The 17,724-nt window shown below is 40.8% G+C and overlaps 1 protein-coding gene across 3 annotated transcripts in view; it reads right to left on the bottom strand.

The window, feature by feature from the left end:
- ccdc135 (coiled-coil domain containing 135) overlaps positions 1-17,724 on the bottom strand; it is a 144,016-nt gene that overhangs the window by 70,774 nt on the left and 55,518 nt on the right. For all 3 annotated transcript variants that reach the window (XM_069917196.1, XM_069917197.1, XM_069917198.1), the window contains 2 exons: positions 2,992-3,120; positions 1,755-1,883 (listed from right to left, as the gene is read on the bottom strand). In XM_069917196.1, coding sequence (XP_069773297.1) covers positions 1,755-1,883; positions 2,992-3,120 — 258 coding nt within the window. The remainder of the gene's footprint in view (positions 1-1,754; positions 1,884-2,991; positions 3,121-17,724) is intronic.

Genomic DNA, 17,724 nt, shown 5'->3' with positions numbered 1-17,724 from the left:
GCCACACAAGAAACGCCTAGTTGGGCACAGATAGAATTGGCAGTTATTTCTGAAAAATTTTTGAATGAATTTTTATTTCGATGGAATAAAAATTTGTTACGAACTTATGATGTACCAATATTGAAACATTTAATGAATTTATGGACAAGTAAATTACATAAAATGGGATTGAAAAATAAGTGGTCGGGAAGATTACCATTATTTAATAATCAACTTGTTCCTTTCACGGTATCTAATACTATTTTGAAACAATGGGAGGAGAAAGGAATACACAATTTATCTGACTGTTTTTTTAGAAGGTCATTTTTGTTCTTTTGTAGAATTGCAAAAGAGATTTGATATAAGTGGTCATTCTATATTTGTGTATTATCAGTTAAGATCTTTTGTAAAACAGGTATGTGGTTGCCAAATGAATTTATTGTCTGAAACTGATTTTGAGAAATACGTGCTCTCATTTTCAAAAAAGGGTTATATATCAGGCTTGTATCGTATTTTGTTGGAATGTGAAAGTAAAATAGATTGGGATAAAGATAAAATGAAATGGGAAAAAGATTTAAGCTTAACAATAACTGAAGAAGATTGGTCTGAAATTTGTCGTAACAGTGTTCGAAAATTGATCAATGCTAGACTGGCGATGATCAATTATAGTTTTATACATCAATTATATTTAACACCCGAAAAATTTAAAAAATTTGGTTTTAGTAAGTCAGATTTTTGTTTTCGTTGTGATCAGGTTTCTGGTACTTTTTTACATGCTGTTTGGTTGTGTGATCGGTTACAACAATTTTGGAAAGATATTCAATCTGTATTTAATAATCTATATAATCTTCATATTGTATTAGACCCTGATATATTTTTATTAGGGAATATGCAACCGTTGATTGATTTAGAATTAGATAATTACCAGATTTCTTTTATTTATTTAGCATTGGCAGTGGCTAAGAAATATATAGCGATTACTTGGAAGAATAGAAATGTATTGTCTTCAGATAGGTGGTATTCAGAGATGAAGTTTTATTTTGTCATGGAAAAAATATCATTTTCTATACAAGATAAGATGTCTTTTTATGAGTTAAAGTGGACTCCATTTATTGATTATATATAATTTAAATAAGTTTGAATTAATTTTTTTTTCTTTTTTTTTCTCTTTTTAAAAAAAAAACTTTTCATTTATATATTTTTTTTCTATATATATGTTTTTTTTTCTTTCCTTTTTTTATTAGTTGGCTTTTTTTTCGTTTTAAGTTTTTTTGTTTGTTTTTGTTTTTTTTATATATAGTTTTATATAATAAAAATTTTGTGGACTAATAATTAATACTTAATTAATATTTTTTTAAAGATATATATTGATTTTCTTTTTAAGATTTTTAAAATTTTTTTTTCTCTTATTATACTAACTATTAATTCTTCACTCTTTATTGTGGGGGTGGGGAGGGGGGGTTTAGGGGTTAAAAATAGTTTCTTTTCTTTTAGTCTTAGTTTTTAGTTGTCAGGGGGAGATTTTGAGATTGGTATTGTATTAATTATGTTACTTTGTATTTGTATTACTTCGTTTTGTATTTTTTTTGTATGTGAATTACTGACTCTTTATATGTTAAAATTAATAAATAAAGTTTCAAAAAAAAAACAGGATACAGCCATGGTGAAGACAGAGATTAGTCATGTAATTCATCGAACAGAAAGCAGTCTAATTCTTCATGAACCACAGACACCTTTCATGTATCCTATTACTAAACTTTTTGTGCTGCTCTCACTTTTTAGTGCCAGATGTCGGCCATTTCTAAAGTGCTCTGTAATGGTCCGAGTTTTCATGTTACGTTCAATTTTTTCCAGCATGTCCTTTCTGTTTGCATACCACTCTGTCACCTTCACCAAAGAAGTACCTGTGGATGATAGACAGAAAAATTTTGAATCTCTTTTCATTCTACCTATGTTTTATCCTTTACTACTCACTTTCATTGATGTGATTAATACTACAGACTTCTTTTAAACCTATTATATTAAAAAGTTTGGGTACTAAATTTGTTTTCTTCATGGAATAGTATTATTTACCTCACATAAACATGTTTTCTATTGAAGAACTAAGACTACACAAATAATTTTCTCAAATGAAGCAAATGAATTATTTATTGTCCCTTGTACTGAGTTTCTATCCAGTCAAGTCAACCTATCTTTGAGCACAACAAGTGGTGCAAAAGTAAAACTAAAGTACAGAGAAAAGGTTGAGTAAAGAACAGAGCAAGCACCTCATCATTTTACTAATAGGTGTCTGTTCAATAGTCCGCTAACAATGGGGAAGATACTGTTCTTGAATCTGATGATATTGTTTTCAAACTCTTATCTTTTGCCTGATTGGAACGGGGAGAAGAGAGTGTACTGGGGTGGGGTAGGTCTTCTAATATGTTGGCTGTTTTCATAAGGCAACAGGAGGTCGACTTCGCACAATTATCGTGGTTTTTACTCATTTCTTTGCATGCTGAAGTGTCTCAGTTAAATGGGAAGAAAATCAATCACCATCTATATAATTTAACAGTCATCAGAAAATTTTTGATTACTGTATGTGTAAAGTGAAATTGCTGTAGCTATTGTGGAAGCATCTGCTGGCTTATTAGTGTCCAAATTGGCACGCTTCTGTTTTGCATAAAAAATTATTAGACAGCAACCCATGACCTGCTCTCCCAACCCCGCCACCACTGTGCTGGATACTCTGTTGGGATTGAGTTATTTGGGTGAGGAAGTTCCCAGTTTCCATTACTGGTCTGTTGTTGATGTCCTAACCATCCCACTGCAACCCTGCTTGGCACAGCAGGATCACATGAACAATGGACGAATACTGAGTTGACTTAGGAATAATGTCTCAACAATATTTGAACAGCACTCTACTATACAATCCCAAGGTAAAAACTGGGTTGCTAGCACAAGCCACTCACATTTCCCTTCATGTTTTAAAAAGAAAGGAGATGAAAACACACAACAGCAATTAAAACTTACATTCAATATCCTTGTATTCAATCAGTCGTTTCACCATCCCATCTTTGTTCAAGTATGGAGCATACTTTTCTAAATTTGCCTTCTTATACTGAATTATCTTCTCACCATTTGGACAGCGTGTTTCAATGTCTTCAAGAAGGAAAAAAAATATATATTAAGTTTGATAGTTTTTTTTAACATTTTCACGTGATCATGCTCCTCATGTGAGAATAATTTGCTACAAAATCAAACACCACAGGAGCAGGCCATTTGTATCAGTTATCCAAACATTGCTACACTGCTTTACCACTTCTTCCATATGTACTGTGGTAAAAGTCGATCTATTGTAAAAGTCAACCCCCATTTTTAGATAAAAAATCTGGAATTTTTCACATATCACATAAAAGTAAATCCCAGTTCTTCACAGATTACAGATCAACAGCTGCAAGTACCTGTACATAACCAAGAATCTGAAATTGTGTTTAAAGGTGTGAGCAGGTATGGTACGTGTATGTTAGCGGCCATGTGCACATTATTACAGTAATTACTGGTAATGGTAATATACTGTAATGATGACCTTATGCTGGCACACATCGCTTGTGGCGAACCGACCCCGCTTGTATCGCCGCACCGGTGGGGCAGCTGCAGGAAGATGGCACTGTCAGGGGACTTCAATGCCCTGTGGCTTTGGCCAAAGCGCGCACCTCAGGCAAACGTGATGACATCACTGCCAGCATGCGTGAAGTTTGAATAAACAGTTCACTTGAAAGCCCCATTGTGTTCAGTGGTGTGTTTCTGTTTGTGTAGCAGCCACTACATTGGTAACCCCAGTGAGTCTAGAGAGTTTTCTGGCCTCCCGATATGGACGCAATAGCAGCCAACGTGGTCGCAGTGAAACTCCCCCCTCTGGACGCATTGCACTTGGTTTGGGCAAGCAGAGGTGCAGTTTCACCTCAGACACATCAACTCAGACGCCACGATACTACCATGTTGTTAGCATGTTCGATGAAGAAACCATGCCGGGGGGCCGTGGCAAGATGGCGTAGAGGGCAGACGTGTGGTCCTAATCCTCCCCAGCCAGTTTTTTAAAACACCTGTTTTTAAACTTTAATCTAAGTATATAAACGTTTTATTTCTGCTTCTAAGTATATTAGTTGTCTATAATGGCGGCTAATATTAAAAAACCTAAGACTCAACTACAGTAAAAACTATTTTTTAAAAGTGCTGAAGAATTGAGGCTTACCTGTCCAGTTGGAACCACGGAGTTGCCGTCGGGAACTTCCAAGTCACAGAGAACTCCAGCTAGGCTAAGTATTACGTTGACCCGCGCGTTCGCAATGTTGGGCGCGTGGACGACCCGACTGAACAAAGAGCCCTTGGGCCCACGCTGCCATCAGGGGAGTCAGGGATGCGCAGGAAGGCGCTGGAGACCACCCCTGTGCAGCCCCTGGCCCTGCCGGGCATTCATGGTGCTTCCAGGGTTAACGATTTATTGGAGCATGTGTGGTCCGGGGGGGGCCTGAGCGGCGGCGCCCCGATGTGGTCGGTGTGCCGTCGTCGGGTGTCCAGACCTGCAGCCGCATGGGAAAAGCCCTGATAATGCTGCAACAAGAAGAAGACTTATCTTTCATGGCCAGTTCACAGGAACAATTGGAGGAGAAGCTTGTAGAAGGTGGGTCTCAAGATGTGGGACTGGAATCCGGACTGAACTCTATTTTTACTGTGCTGGAAGGGATTGCTTACCATATGGATACTATGTCTCATCAAATGACTCAAATGCAATCTGCAATGTTTAATGTCTCTGAAGATATACCTACACTTAAGAGAGATGTTAATAAATGCCTTACTTCAGTAGATGTAGTACAAGAAATTTTTAAAAAGCTTGAGACAGCTTTCTCTGAATGTAAAGAGCAAGTTGTACATAATAAAGATAAAACAAAAAAAGTGGAAGATTCGGTCATGGATTGGGGAAATCAGAACAGAGATTTATTGAAAAAAATTGATTCATTGGAAAATCAAAGTCGGAGAAATAATGTAAAAATTGTGGGCCTTCTGGAAGATGTTAAAGGTGCAGATCCAATAAAAAAATTTAAGAACTAGATCCCTGAGATGTTGGGTAAAGAGTTCTTTACGGGTGGTTTAGTAGTGGAAAGGGAACATAGAGCGTTAAGGAGGAAACCGTTACCGGGAGAACCATCAGGAGCAGTTTTAATTCGGTGCCTGAAATATCAGGATAGAGAAATGATTTTGCGGTTGGCGGTACAGAAGGCAAGACAAAGTCGAGCTTCAATGATGATTCAGAATAATAGTTTTCTTCTGTGATGATTTGAATCAAGAAATTATTAGATGTCGACGGGAGTTCAATTCGACTAAAGATGTGTTGTGGTGGAAAGGATATAAATTTGCTTTCCGATACCCAGCTGTGATGAAGGTTTTTTGTGGCAATTATCAGTCTCAATTTTTTGAGAATGATCATGATGCATTGGTTTTTGCTAATTCATTACCAGATTTACATGGTCAGGGAAGAGTCTCGCCATCATCACCTAAAAGGGCCAATGGAAATGGAAATGGACAGAATTGAAAGAATGGGAATGGAAAAGATGGGAAGAAGGAGGTTTTGACACACAGTCTTATTGATGTTGAAGATTCAAACCAATCTTTGGGACTGGAGTCACAGGGCTGAATATTTCTATGATGTTGAATTATATTATTATATATATTGTATTTCTGGTTGGGGGGAGGTAGATGGCACTGATATCTTTGATAGTCATCTGCCTCCGGTGGGGTTTACCACACCCAGTTTTTTTAGGGAATTACTACCTTTGGGTAGTTCTTTTTTGGGGGGAATTAATTGTATTCCTTTTTATATAAACTTTTTCTATCATATTAGGGGAGGGAGAGTGGATTTTTTTTATTAGTAGGAGAGCAATATAAGTGATTATATTGTTAGTTTATTAAAATGTCTAGTTTGAAATTTGCAACTTTTAATGTTCAAGGATTAAATAATCCAATTAAGCGAAAGTGAGTTTTAGCTTATATTAAGAAAATAAAAATTGATATTGCTTTTTTACAAGAAACATATTTGACTGAAAAAGAACATTTGAAATTGAAAAGAGATTGGGTTGGTCATGTTTTTTTTTCTTCATGTAATTCTAAGGCAAAAGGTGTAGCGATTTTAGTTCATAAGAATTTATCTTTTGAGTTACAGACTGTAGAGGGGAATGCTTGGAGGGTTTTAAAAGTGGACTGTAAAATCTTTAATGAACTTTGGACTTTCCTTAATATCTATGCACCTAATGTAGATGATGAATGTTTTATTTCAGATGCTTTTTTGTTATTAAGTCAAACTAATGAAAATATTCTAGTTGGGGGGGGGGATTTCAATTGTGTTTTGGATCCTTTGATGGATAAATCCCCAAAATGTATTAGAAAATCAAAGATGGTGGGTGATACAAATTGGGGCTTTAATTAAAGATTTAAATTTGGTCGATATTTGGAGAAGGATTAATCCTACAGAGAAAGATTTCTCTTTTCATTCTTCCCAACATAATTTATTTTCTAGAATAGATTTTTTTTAATATCGGCACATTTACAAGGGAAGGTATTGCAGGCAGAATATAAGAGTAGAGTTATATCAGATCATTCTTTATTATTTTTTTCTTATGAAAATTCGGAGGTAGTACATCCATCCTATAGATGGAGGTTTAATACAATGCTGTTGAAAAAACCTGAGTTTGTTGCTTTTGTTAAGGAACAGATTGATTTTTTCTTAATTGAAAATGCTAATTCAGTTAAAAGTCATTTTGTATTATGGGATGCGTTAAAAGTTTATTTAAGAAGAGAAATAATTAGTTATACTACTAAAGTTAAGAAAGGGTATATGGCTGAAAGTCTTAAATTAGAAAAGCAGATCGATGAACTGGAGAAGGAATTTCAGAAAAGAGTGTCAGAAGATCAGGAAATAGCTTTGACTAAATTGAAACTGCGGTAAGATACAAAACCCAACACCCAACCCCAACCAACCAATTTTCCCTTGCAACCGTTGCAACCATGTCTGCCTGTCCCTCATCGGACTTGTCAGCCACAAACGAGCCTGCAGCTGACGTGGACATTACCCCTCCATAAATCTTCGTCCGCGAAGCCAAGCCAAAGAAGAAGAAAGAAGATGATACGTTACAGACTTATCAATTTGAATGTTTACTTAATCTATCTAAGCAACGATATTATGAATGGGATGAGAAGGCGCACAAAGTACTTGCATGGCAGTTAAAGAAGGAACAGATCTCAAGAGTTATTAATGCTGTTAAAAAGAATTTAATAGTTACCTATAAACCTCAGGAAATCAATGACCAGTTTTATTCATTTTATAAAAAATTATATACTTCTGAAGGGAGATGGGACAATAGATCTATTGATTCTTCTTTATCTACATTAATGTTATCAGCTTTAGAAGAAGAGGATATTATAGATTTGGAAGCTCCGTTTACAGATTTAGAAATTAAGACTGCTATGTTGGAAATGCTTAATGGTAAGTCACCAGGTGATGATGGGTTTTCGGTGTAATTTTATAAAGTTTTTTTATGAAGACTTATCTTCAGTGTTTGGAAAGGTATACAACAAGTGACTGAACATTATAACTTACCAGAATCTTGTTCTAGTGCTTTAATTACTGTAATTCCAGAGAAAGATAGAGATCTGTTAAAGATGTCTTCGTATAGACCTATTTCTTTATTGAATGTGGACTATAAAATAATAGCTAAAATGTTAGCAAATCAGCTTGCTAAATATTTACCTAAATTGATACATGTAGATCAAACAGGTTTTATTAGAAATAGACATGCTTCAGATAACATTCTTCAATTAATTAGTTTGATCAATGCATACTGGCAGCAACCTAACCACACTTGATGTGGAAAAAGCTTTTGATAGGGTCGAATGGGACTTTTTATTTAAGGTTTTGGAAAAGTTTAAATTTGGCCCCTTTTTTATTGGTTGGGTTAAAGTTTTATATACAAACCCGACTGCTAGGGTGGTGACAAATGGACAAGTTTCATCATCATTTAAATTGACACGATCTACCCGATGGGGTTGTCCATTGTCACCAGCCCGGTTGCGTTGGTCATTGAACCATTAGTTCAATTAATACAGCAAAATGAACAGATACAAAGGATGAGAGTTCTGGACAAAGAGTATAAGATTAATTTATTTGCAGACGATGTTTTGATATATTTAACAAATCCGGAACAATCTTTGCCACACTTACAGGAATGTTTATTACAGTATGGATCATTATCTGGATATAAAGTTAATTGGAATAAAAGTTAAATTTTACCGGTTGGTGAAGGAGATTATTCAGTTTATAAAAATGTTATTAATTTGAAATGGTCAGATGAAATTAAATATTTAGGAATAATTGTGAATACTGAGTATCAATCTTTATATAAATTAAATTATGTTCCATTATTGAAAAAGATTAAAGCAGATTTAATTAAGTGGAAGGACCTTCCATTAACTTTAATTGGTCGGGTTAATTGTATTAAAATGAATATTTTTCCATGTATTCAATATTTGTTTCAATCAATACCATGTTCTCTTACAAGGAACTTTTTCAGGACTTAAAGAAAGTCACTAGGGAATTTTTATGGAAAGGTAAATTACCAAGGGAGGCATTAAATAAACTTACTTGGAAGTATGCATTAGATGGATTACAATTACCTCATTTTCAGAACTATTATGAAACAGCCCAACTTAAATTTATTAGTGGTTTGATGGATTTGGATCGGCCTCCAAGTTGGGCTAAAGTTGAGTTAGCATGTACCTCTAAAACTGCAATACATCAATTTATATTTTGGTGGAATATAAATTTATTACGGGAATATAATGTGCCAATATTAAAACATCTATAAGATTATAAACAAGAATAATATTATAGGATTATAGGATCAAAGGGTAAATTATCTATTTTAATGCCATTATATAATCAGCTTATTCCTTTTTCATTATTTAATAGTCATTTAAAGAATTGGGATTTTAAGGTATAAAAACATTGCAGGATTGTTTTGTAGAAGGTCAGTTTCTTTCTTTTACTCAACTGAAAGAGCGTTTTGATATTGCTGAAAATTCTTTATTTGTTAATTATCAACTTCAATTGTTGATAAAAAAGTATGTATGGTAGAGAGATGATTTTACCTGTATTGTCAGAATTCGAGTCTTTGATTTCTTCTATACCTAAAAAGGGCTATATTTCTGTTATGTATCAAGTATTACAAGATAATATGTATAAACCTGAATGGGAGAAATCTAAGCTCAAATGGGAAAATGACTTAAATTTTGTTTTTCCTGAAGAATATTGGACGGATATGTGTCATGATAGTGTTACTAGATTGACAAATGTGAGATATGGAATGGTTAATTATAATTTTTTACATCAGTTATATTTAACACCTGAGAAATTGAAAATATATGGCTTTAGTAATTCAGATTCTTGTATTAGATGTGGTACATGAGTTGGAACTTCTTACATTCTGTTTGGTCCTGTACATATGTACAACCATTTTGGGAAGAAATTAAGCTAATTTTGGAAAAATTGTATAATTTAAATTATCATTAGATCCATCTATTTTTTTATTGGGTTATATGATTCCTTTAAAGGGATTGAGGTTGGATAAATTTCAAATTGCATTTGTATATTTAGCAGTCTGTAGCTCAAAAATGTATAGCAAGTACATGGAAAGATAATACAGTGATTAATATAATGCGATAGTATAATGAAATGAAAGCTTGTATTATTATGGAAAAAATTACATATGTTTTGCATGATAATTATTCTTTTTTTGTTAAAAAGTGGTCACTATATGCATTTAGATGTACTTTGATTTATTTTATTTTTTAGTCTTAATTTTAATTTTTTTTTCTTTTTAAAAAAATTTTGTTATGGTCTGTACTTTGTATGATTACTAATAATTTTTCAAATAAATAAATTTAAAAAAAAACCGTGCCAGGGTGGATGACCTGATCCACAACCCACCAGAGGAAGGTAAATACCTTGCTCTCAAAAGCCTCCTCCTCGGGACCTTCGGCTTATCCCATCAGCAGCGTGCCACCAGGCTCCTACACTTGGATGGTCTGAGCGACAGAACCCCATCTATCCTCATGGACTAGATGCTCGCACTAGCAGAGGGCCACAGACTCTGCTTGATGTTCGAACAGGCCTTCCTTGAGCAGATGCCGGAGGACATCCACCTCTTGCTGGCAGATGAGGATTTCTCAGATCCACGCAGACGTACTCTGGCGGACCAAATGAGGAAACAAGGCCACCCTCAGCCAGGTTACCTGCCCAGGACCCTGTGGGCTGCATGCGCCCCCCCCCCAAGCTCAAACTGGAAGAGTACCACCCCATCTGGTGCTTCTACCATCAATGCTAGTGGGCCCAAGCCCGCAAGTGCAAGCAGTCCTGTTCGTTTCAGGAAAACAACCTGGCCAGCCGCCGTTAATGGGTGCAACAGCTGGCTGCACTAACAGCCTCCTGCATGTGATCGATAAGTCCAGTGGCCAGCATTTCCTGGTAGACACTGGAGCAGAACTGAGCGTTCTTCTCCTGACTGCCCTCGAGACTCACATCCGTGCACAAGGCCCAACTCTAAGGACAGCCAACAGATCCTCCATCAAGACTTTCAGCACCGTTCCAGATTGGCAAGGACAGGTTTCACTGGAAGTTCATACTGGCCACGGTGTGCACAGCACTGCTGGGAGCCAATTTCCTCCGCGCACACAGCCTGTTGGTGGACATCAAAGGCAAGCGGTTGGTACATGCCCGCACTTGCCAATCCGTCCACCTCGATTCCACAAACACGTGTGACCCAGGAATAGCTTCCATCAGCGCCTTCAAGGACGAGTATTCTTGCATACTCAATGAATTCCCCACCATCCTGCTGCCACAGTTCACTTCTGCCAAGCCCCAACATGGAATCCGCCACCACATTTTGACCCAGGCCCCACCTCCATGCCAAAGGCAGGCATTTTCCCCCCTGAGAAGCTACAACTGGCAAAGGAGGAGTTCTCCCGACTACAGGAGCTGGGGATCGTCCACAGTTCAGATAGCCCTTGGGCCTCCCCCCTCCACATGATCCCGAAGGCTTCCCGGGGTTGGCGCCCATGCGGGGACTACCATCACCTCAATGACGCGACCACCATCCTGCATATACAGGTCTTTACAGCCAACTTGCATGGCGCCCGAGTTTTCTCAAAGGTTGACCTGATATAGGGGTACCACCAAATCCCAGTCCATCCCGACGACATCGGCAAGACCGCCATCATCAGCCCGTTCAGCCTATTTGAGTTTCTGCAGATGCCTTTCAGCCTTAAAAACGCAGCCCAGACATTTCAACGGCTGATGGAACCAGTTGACAGAGACCTGGATTTCGTGTTTATCTATCTTGACGACATCCTCATCACTAGTCGGGATCACGATGAACACAAAGTCCATCTCTGTGCACTATTTGCTCACCTGGCAGAGTTCGGCCTTGCCATCAACATGGCCAAGTATCAGTTCAGCAAGGAGGCCCTGCATTTCCTGGGCCATTCCATCTCTGCAGCTGCCCCAGCACCCGAGAAGGTTGCAGCCATACGGCAGTTCCTGAAGCCTGACACCCTCAAAGGTTTCAGGAATTCACCAGGATGGTCAACTTCTACCACTGCTTCATCCCGGGGGCGGCTTGCATAATCCGGTCATTGTTCGCACTGATCACCGCCAAGAATAAGACCTTGTAGTGGACGGAAGAGGCCAAGAATGCTTTCAACGCGACGAAGGACGCCCTGGCGAACTCCACCCCACTGGCCCACCCACAGCCTGACACCCACACCACACTCTCAGTGGACGCTTTGGCCACGGCCATCGGGGGCGTCCTGGAGCAATCAGTCAATGGCCAGTGGCACCCACTTGCGTTCTTCAGCAAGCACCTCCATCCCCGGAACTAAAATACAGTGCCTTCGACAGGGAGCTGCTGGCCCTGTATCTGGCCATCAGACACTTCTGGTACTTACTGGAGGGCAGGCCATTCACCGTTTTCACCAACCAAAAACTGCTCACTCAGGCCCTCACCATGTCCAAAGATCCCTGGTCAGTGCACCAACAGCAACACCTGTCCTACGTATCGGAGTTCATCACCGACATCCGACACTGAGCAGGTAAGGACAATGTCGTTGCAGACGTGCTCTCAAGGCCCACCAAATACAGCCTATCCCCCGGCTTGGATTACGCCCAGCTAGCGCAGGTGCAGAAGGAAGATGCAGAAACACAAGCTTTCTGCACCGCCATCACGGGCCTCATACTCGAGGACCACAAATTGCTAGACAGTCCTGACATGCTGCTCTGTGACGTCTCCACCGGCTTGCCGCGCCCACTAGTCCCACTACAATGGGGGCCGCAGAGCTTCAGCATGGTCCACAACTTGGCTCTCCCCTCGGTCAAGACCTCGGTGCACATGGTGGCAGAACGATTCATGTGGCATGGCCTCAAGAAACAGTTAGTTGAGATGGTGAGAAACTGCATGCAGTGCCAAGCCTCCAAAGTCCAGCGCCTTGTCAAGGCCCCGGTGCAGCACTTTGACTCCCTGACCAAGAGGTTTGAACACATACACATCAACATCATGGGCCCCTTACCGGTGTCCAGGGATGCCCGCTACTTGTTAACTGTGGTCAACAGCACGATGAAGGTGCCGGAGCCATCCCGCTGAGAGACACTTCCATCAAGTCCTGCGCCTGAAATCTACTCGCCCACTGGATCGCCAGGTTTGGCATTCCGGCACACATGACAAGCAACAGGGGTGCCGAGTTCACATCCGCCCTCTGGTTGCAGCTGGTGAACCTCCTAGGGATCAAGCTCCACCATACCACCGCATACTATCCCCAGGCCAATGGTCTAATGGACCGTTTCTACCAGCACCTCAAGTCAGCTCTCATGGGTCGCCTTACTGGCCCCAACTTGGCAGACGAACTTGGCATCAGAACAGCCCTGAAGGAAGACCTACAGGTATTGTCTGCAGAACTGGTCTATGGCGCACCCTTGTCATTACCCAGGAGTTCTTTGGCCCAAGCACTGGTTCTGCGAGCGAGAATCAGACTTTACTGGCGAGGCAAGCTCGTCTCACTAGCACCCTCATCATGGCAGCCGCCCGTCTTGCATCCCAAAGAATTGGCCACGACTGATTTCGTTTTCGTCCGGCAAGGCCCACATCCCGCGGCCTGCAGCGCCCTTACGAGAGCCCCTACAAAGTCCTGAAATGCTCAGGCAAGTCATTCTCATTGGGCATTGGGGTCAGGGAGGAGATATTCACAGTTGACAGACTCAAGGCAGCACACTTAGCCAGCTAGTACTGATGGCCCAACTGAAATGACGAAGTCGGCTGCCGAAGCAGCAATACGTGTAAGCTGGTTCTGGGGGAGGGGTTTGTGTGGTGGTGCACATCGCTCGTGGCGAACCGGCCCCACTTGTATCGCCACACCAGCGAGGCAGCCGTGGGAAGATGGTGCTGTCGGGGGACCTCAGTGCCCTGTGGGTTAGGCCAAAGCGTGCACCTTGGGTGAACGTGATGACGTCATCGCCAGCGCGGGAGTGGAGCTCACGCCACCCTTAAAGGACACGCGCAAAGTTTGAATAAACTGTTCACTTGAAACCCCCACCGTGTTCAGTAGTGTGTTTCTATTTGTGTAGCATCCGCTACAACCTTTAAACAGATTTCACTAAGTTAGTCTGTTGAGTGTGATGGATACAAATAAAAGAGAAAGTGTGGGAAAATATTTCTAAGAGCTACACCTTACTCCCAACGTCTTGGTCATGAACTCTCACCTCTGCTTGGCCACCCGCTGACTGGAGTTCCCAACGCCTCGGTTGAGGACTCTCATCTCAGCCCCGGCTGTCCACAGGCCAGAACTCCTATCGCTTCAGACACAAACTCTTTTCTCAGCCTCGCCACCTGCCAATAGGGACTCCTGATGCCTCAGTTGTGAACTCAGACCTTGGCCCTGGCTGCCGCAGATCAGAGCTCCCAAAATCTTTGATGCAGATTTCCTACCCTGTTCACAGACCAGAGCTCCTGACACCTCTGACAACAGATAGCTACCTTTGTCCCAACAACCCCCATTCCAGCAATCATGCCAATTCCCTCAACAATTCCCATACCAACCTTAACCTCCACAAGGCTGACACCTTGGATACCTCCGCTGCTAGATCCCACAGGCTCATTCCCCCCACCCCCCTCACCACCATCACTACTCCTCAGCCTTCCCTATCCCCTCACACCTCCCCCTAATAAACCCTCATCTTTTCCTTTGAGTTCTCCCTCTCTTCCCACCACCACCACCCAACCCTTTGTGTTTTTACTTCAAACACAGTGTCTGCCAACTTTCGTGTTTTACTCTTTTGTTACTTGGTAGGATATGTGTTTTGATGCGCAGACTCCATTATTATTTTAACTCATTGTGTTTTTGCTTAATTTAGAGATCATTTGGACTTCTGGTACTGATATACTACTTTGGATTCTACTGTGCATTTCAGCCTCTTAAAAGTAGTAACAATGTAATAGTTGAACCCCATAAATAAATGAGAGATATAAAACAAACAAATAAATAAATATCTATATATTTTTTAAAAATATATATATTCACTTTTACTTATTTATCCAATTAATTTTTTAAAGGTTATTTGCTAATTTAGTTTCACCACCCTTTCAGACATTGCAAGCTTGATTATAACAATTTGCAGAATAAAAAAGTCTCCTCTACAGCAATTGGTTCCATTGTAAAATTATCTTAAATCCGTGTCCAACATTTATCTGAAGTAAATCACAAAAATTTACACCATGGTTTGAAGTAAAAAACATAAAATGTTGGAGAAATTCAGCAGGTCAAACAGTGTCCTTTATATAGCAAAGGTAAAGATCCATTAACCAATGCGTCAGGCTTCTTCAAGGTATGAGAAAATGTGTTGGCTACTGTGAAGTTGCTGTTGTTGTGGATGAAGAGGAATTGCTTAGCAAAGTGATCTCCCAATCTATGACTGGTCTTTCTGATGTGGAGAATGCCACAAAGGGAGTACTGGATGCATTAGATCAATCCTGCAAATGTACATGTCAAGTGTTGCTTCACTTGAAAGGACCTTTAGGAGCCCCAGACTGAGGTGAGGGAGGAGGTGTGGGTGCTATGGGTGGGGAGGGATGAGTGCACGAGGGAATTACCAAAAGAGTGGTCCCTGCGGAAAGCTGAGAAGGGAGGAGAGGTGGGGCCTGTACCGAAATTCTGGCAGATAATGTGTTGGATGCGGAGGCTGGTGGGGTGGTAGGTGAGGATGAGGGGGAATTCCATGTTTGTTGCACCTGGTGGCAGAGGGGTCAGGGCAGATGAGTGGGAAATGGAGGAGGTGCAGGTGAGGGCTGAGTTGATAGTGGTGGAGGGGAAGCCACGTTTCTAGAAGAAGGCAGATATTTTGGAAGTTCTGGACTGGAAGACCTCATGTTGGAAACAGATGAGAAATGAGAGAAGGGGATGGAATCTTTGCAGGGGATAGGGTGTGAGGAAATGTAGTTGGTGCACCATCAATTACTCAAAGACTGAGGTTGAGAAGCCAATATGCTTTTAATCACTAAAGAACAAAGGCGCATCCATGCGGTTTGAAAGGATATACTGGAAAAAGAGTTGAGGGGTCTTACCTGTGTAGGCTTGGTGCATGGATTGCTCCATAAAGCACACAAATAGGCAGGGGTAGCTGGGACCCATGGGGTACGCATGGCTACTCCTTTGATTTGGAGGAAGTCGGAGAAGTTATTTAGAGTGAGAATAAGTTCAGCCAGGTGGAGGAGGGACTGGTCAGGCCTTTGGTCCAGGAAGAAGCAAAGTGCTTTCAAACCTTCTGTGTGGGGGATAGAGGTATAAAGGGATTGGACATCCATCGTGAAGATGAGGCACTCCAGTTCAGGGAATCTGAAGTCATTGATGAGATGGAGGGCATGTGAGATGTCACAGAGGTAGGTGGGGAGGGATTGAACCGGGGAGAAAAGATAGAGTCAAGGTAACATGAAACTAGTTTGGTGGGGCAAGAGTAGGCAGAAACAATGGGTCTGCATGGATGGTTGGGTTTGTGTATCTTTGGTAGAAAGTAGACAAAGGATGGGAGACGAGGTTGGCGGCCAAGGGAGGGAGGTGACCAGAGGTGATGAAGTTGATGGAGTTGGAGACAGTGGCTTGATGTTTAGAGGTAGGGTTCTGTGGAAGGGGTCAATAGGAGGATGTGTCTGAGAGCTGTCAACTGGCCTTGGCAAGATAGAGATCAGTGTGCCAGACCACAACTGCACCCTTGTCTGTGGGTTTGATAGTGAGGTTGGGATTGTTGCAAAGAGAATGGAGGACTGAGCATTCTGAGGAGGTGAGGATGGAATACAAAAAGGGGATGGTAAAATTGAGGTGGTTGATGTTTCGGCAGCAGTTGGAAATAAAGAGGTCCAGAGTGGGCAGCTGGCCAGGACGAGGTGTCCAGGAAGGGTAAGAAGGCTTGAAGCAGGAGAAGGGGACATGGGTGGAGGGAGTGGAGAGTCACAGTCATGAAAGTGAGCCTGGAGGCAGAAGCAATGGAAGACAATTTCAGCTCGCAGCATGTGCAGAACTCATTGAGGTTTCTATTAAACCTGTTCATCGTTACTTGTCTTTCTTGTCTTTCCAGTTTTCCCTCCCTTCCTTCTCAATCACCCAGCCATCCCTCCTCCCTCTCATTGCTGCTGTTCCCTCCCTCCCTTCTCCACCTATCATCTGCCACCTTTGCCAACCCCACTCCCCCTACTCTTTTGTAAGGACGCCTGCCAGCATTTTCTCATATCTTGATGAAGGGCTCAAGCCCGAAACACCAGTTATGTATCTTTACCTTTGCTAACAAAGGGTTTTTACTCCATTTGAATACCTCCCTTATACCTCCCCGTCAATGTTATTGCAATAAGGAGAACAAACTTTAATCTTTACATCTAAGGTTCTCATTCATGTTCCATTCCCATGAATTTCAGCTGTTCTCTTGCCAAGACCTTGATATCTTTCCATTGTTGCTCAACATTAAATGTACCAGGCCAGCTGGGCTCCCCTTTCACGTCCTGCTTCTGTACTTACTACCACATAAAAGAGTGGCAAGGAAAAGTTAATGAATTAGTGATTTGCTCTTTCTCATTTATTTCCAAGTGAATTTTGCATGATGCAAGTACGTAGCAAGTGTGCAACTTACAGATCTTACTATTGCTTGTTGTGAACAATATGCTTTTCCTTCACATTATAACATCAAGGTAATTGGTTCTTGGTAATTTTATCAGGTAGATGCACTTGACATGCAAAAGACCTGTAACGTTCAATTGACAGACTCTAATCTCATTGTGCTTAGCATTGAAAGGGATTTCTGTGATTGCATTGATTCTGAGCTTCTCTTCTTTAAGTAGGAGGCAATAATAAATTTAAGGCTGCCATTTTGATGATTTGATTACCAATTTTACCAGGGAAGACCATGAAAAGCTCTCATTAATTACTCCTTCAGTCCAAGTGATCTTTGGTTAATTGGAGAAGACTGCATTCTGGGGCTGGCACACAATTATTTTTGAAGAAACATCACTTAACATACTTCCCAGTTGGCAGGGCTCTCGTCTCTGCAATTTGGAGTTGTCATTCTTGGTATGTCGTCACTATACTAGTAATGTTTAGACAGATATGGATGGAACAGGTAGATTTTAT

Source organism: Narcine bancroftii, chromosome 2 (assembly GCF_036971445.1).
Source record: "Narcine bancroftii isolate sNarBan1 chromosome 2, sNarBan1.hap1, whole genome shotgun sequence".
Taxonomy (NCBI): domain Eukaryota; kingdom Metazoa; phylum Chordata; class Chondrichthyes; order Torpediniformes; family Narcinidae; genus Narcine; species Narcine bancroftii.
Note: the sequence above shows the minus strand (reverse complement) of the source record. Positions and strands in the feature narration are given on the sequence as shown.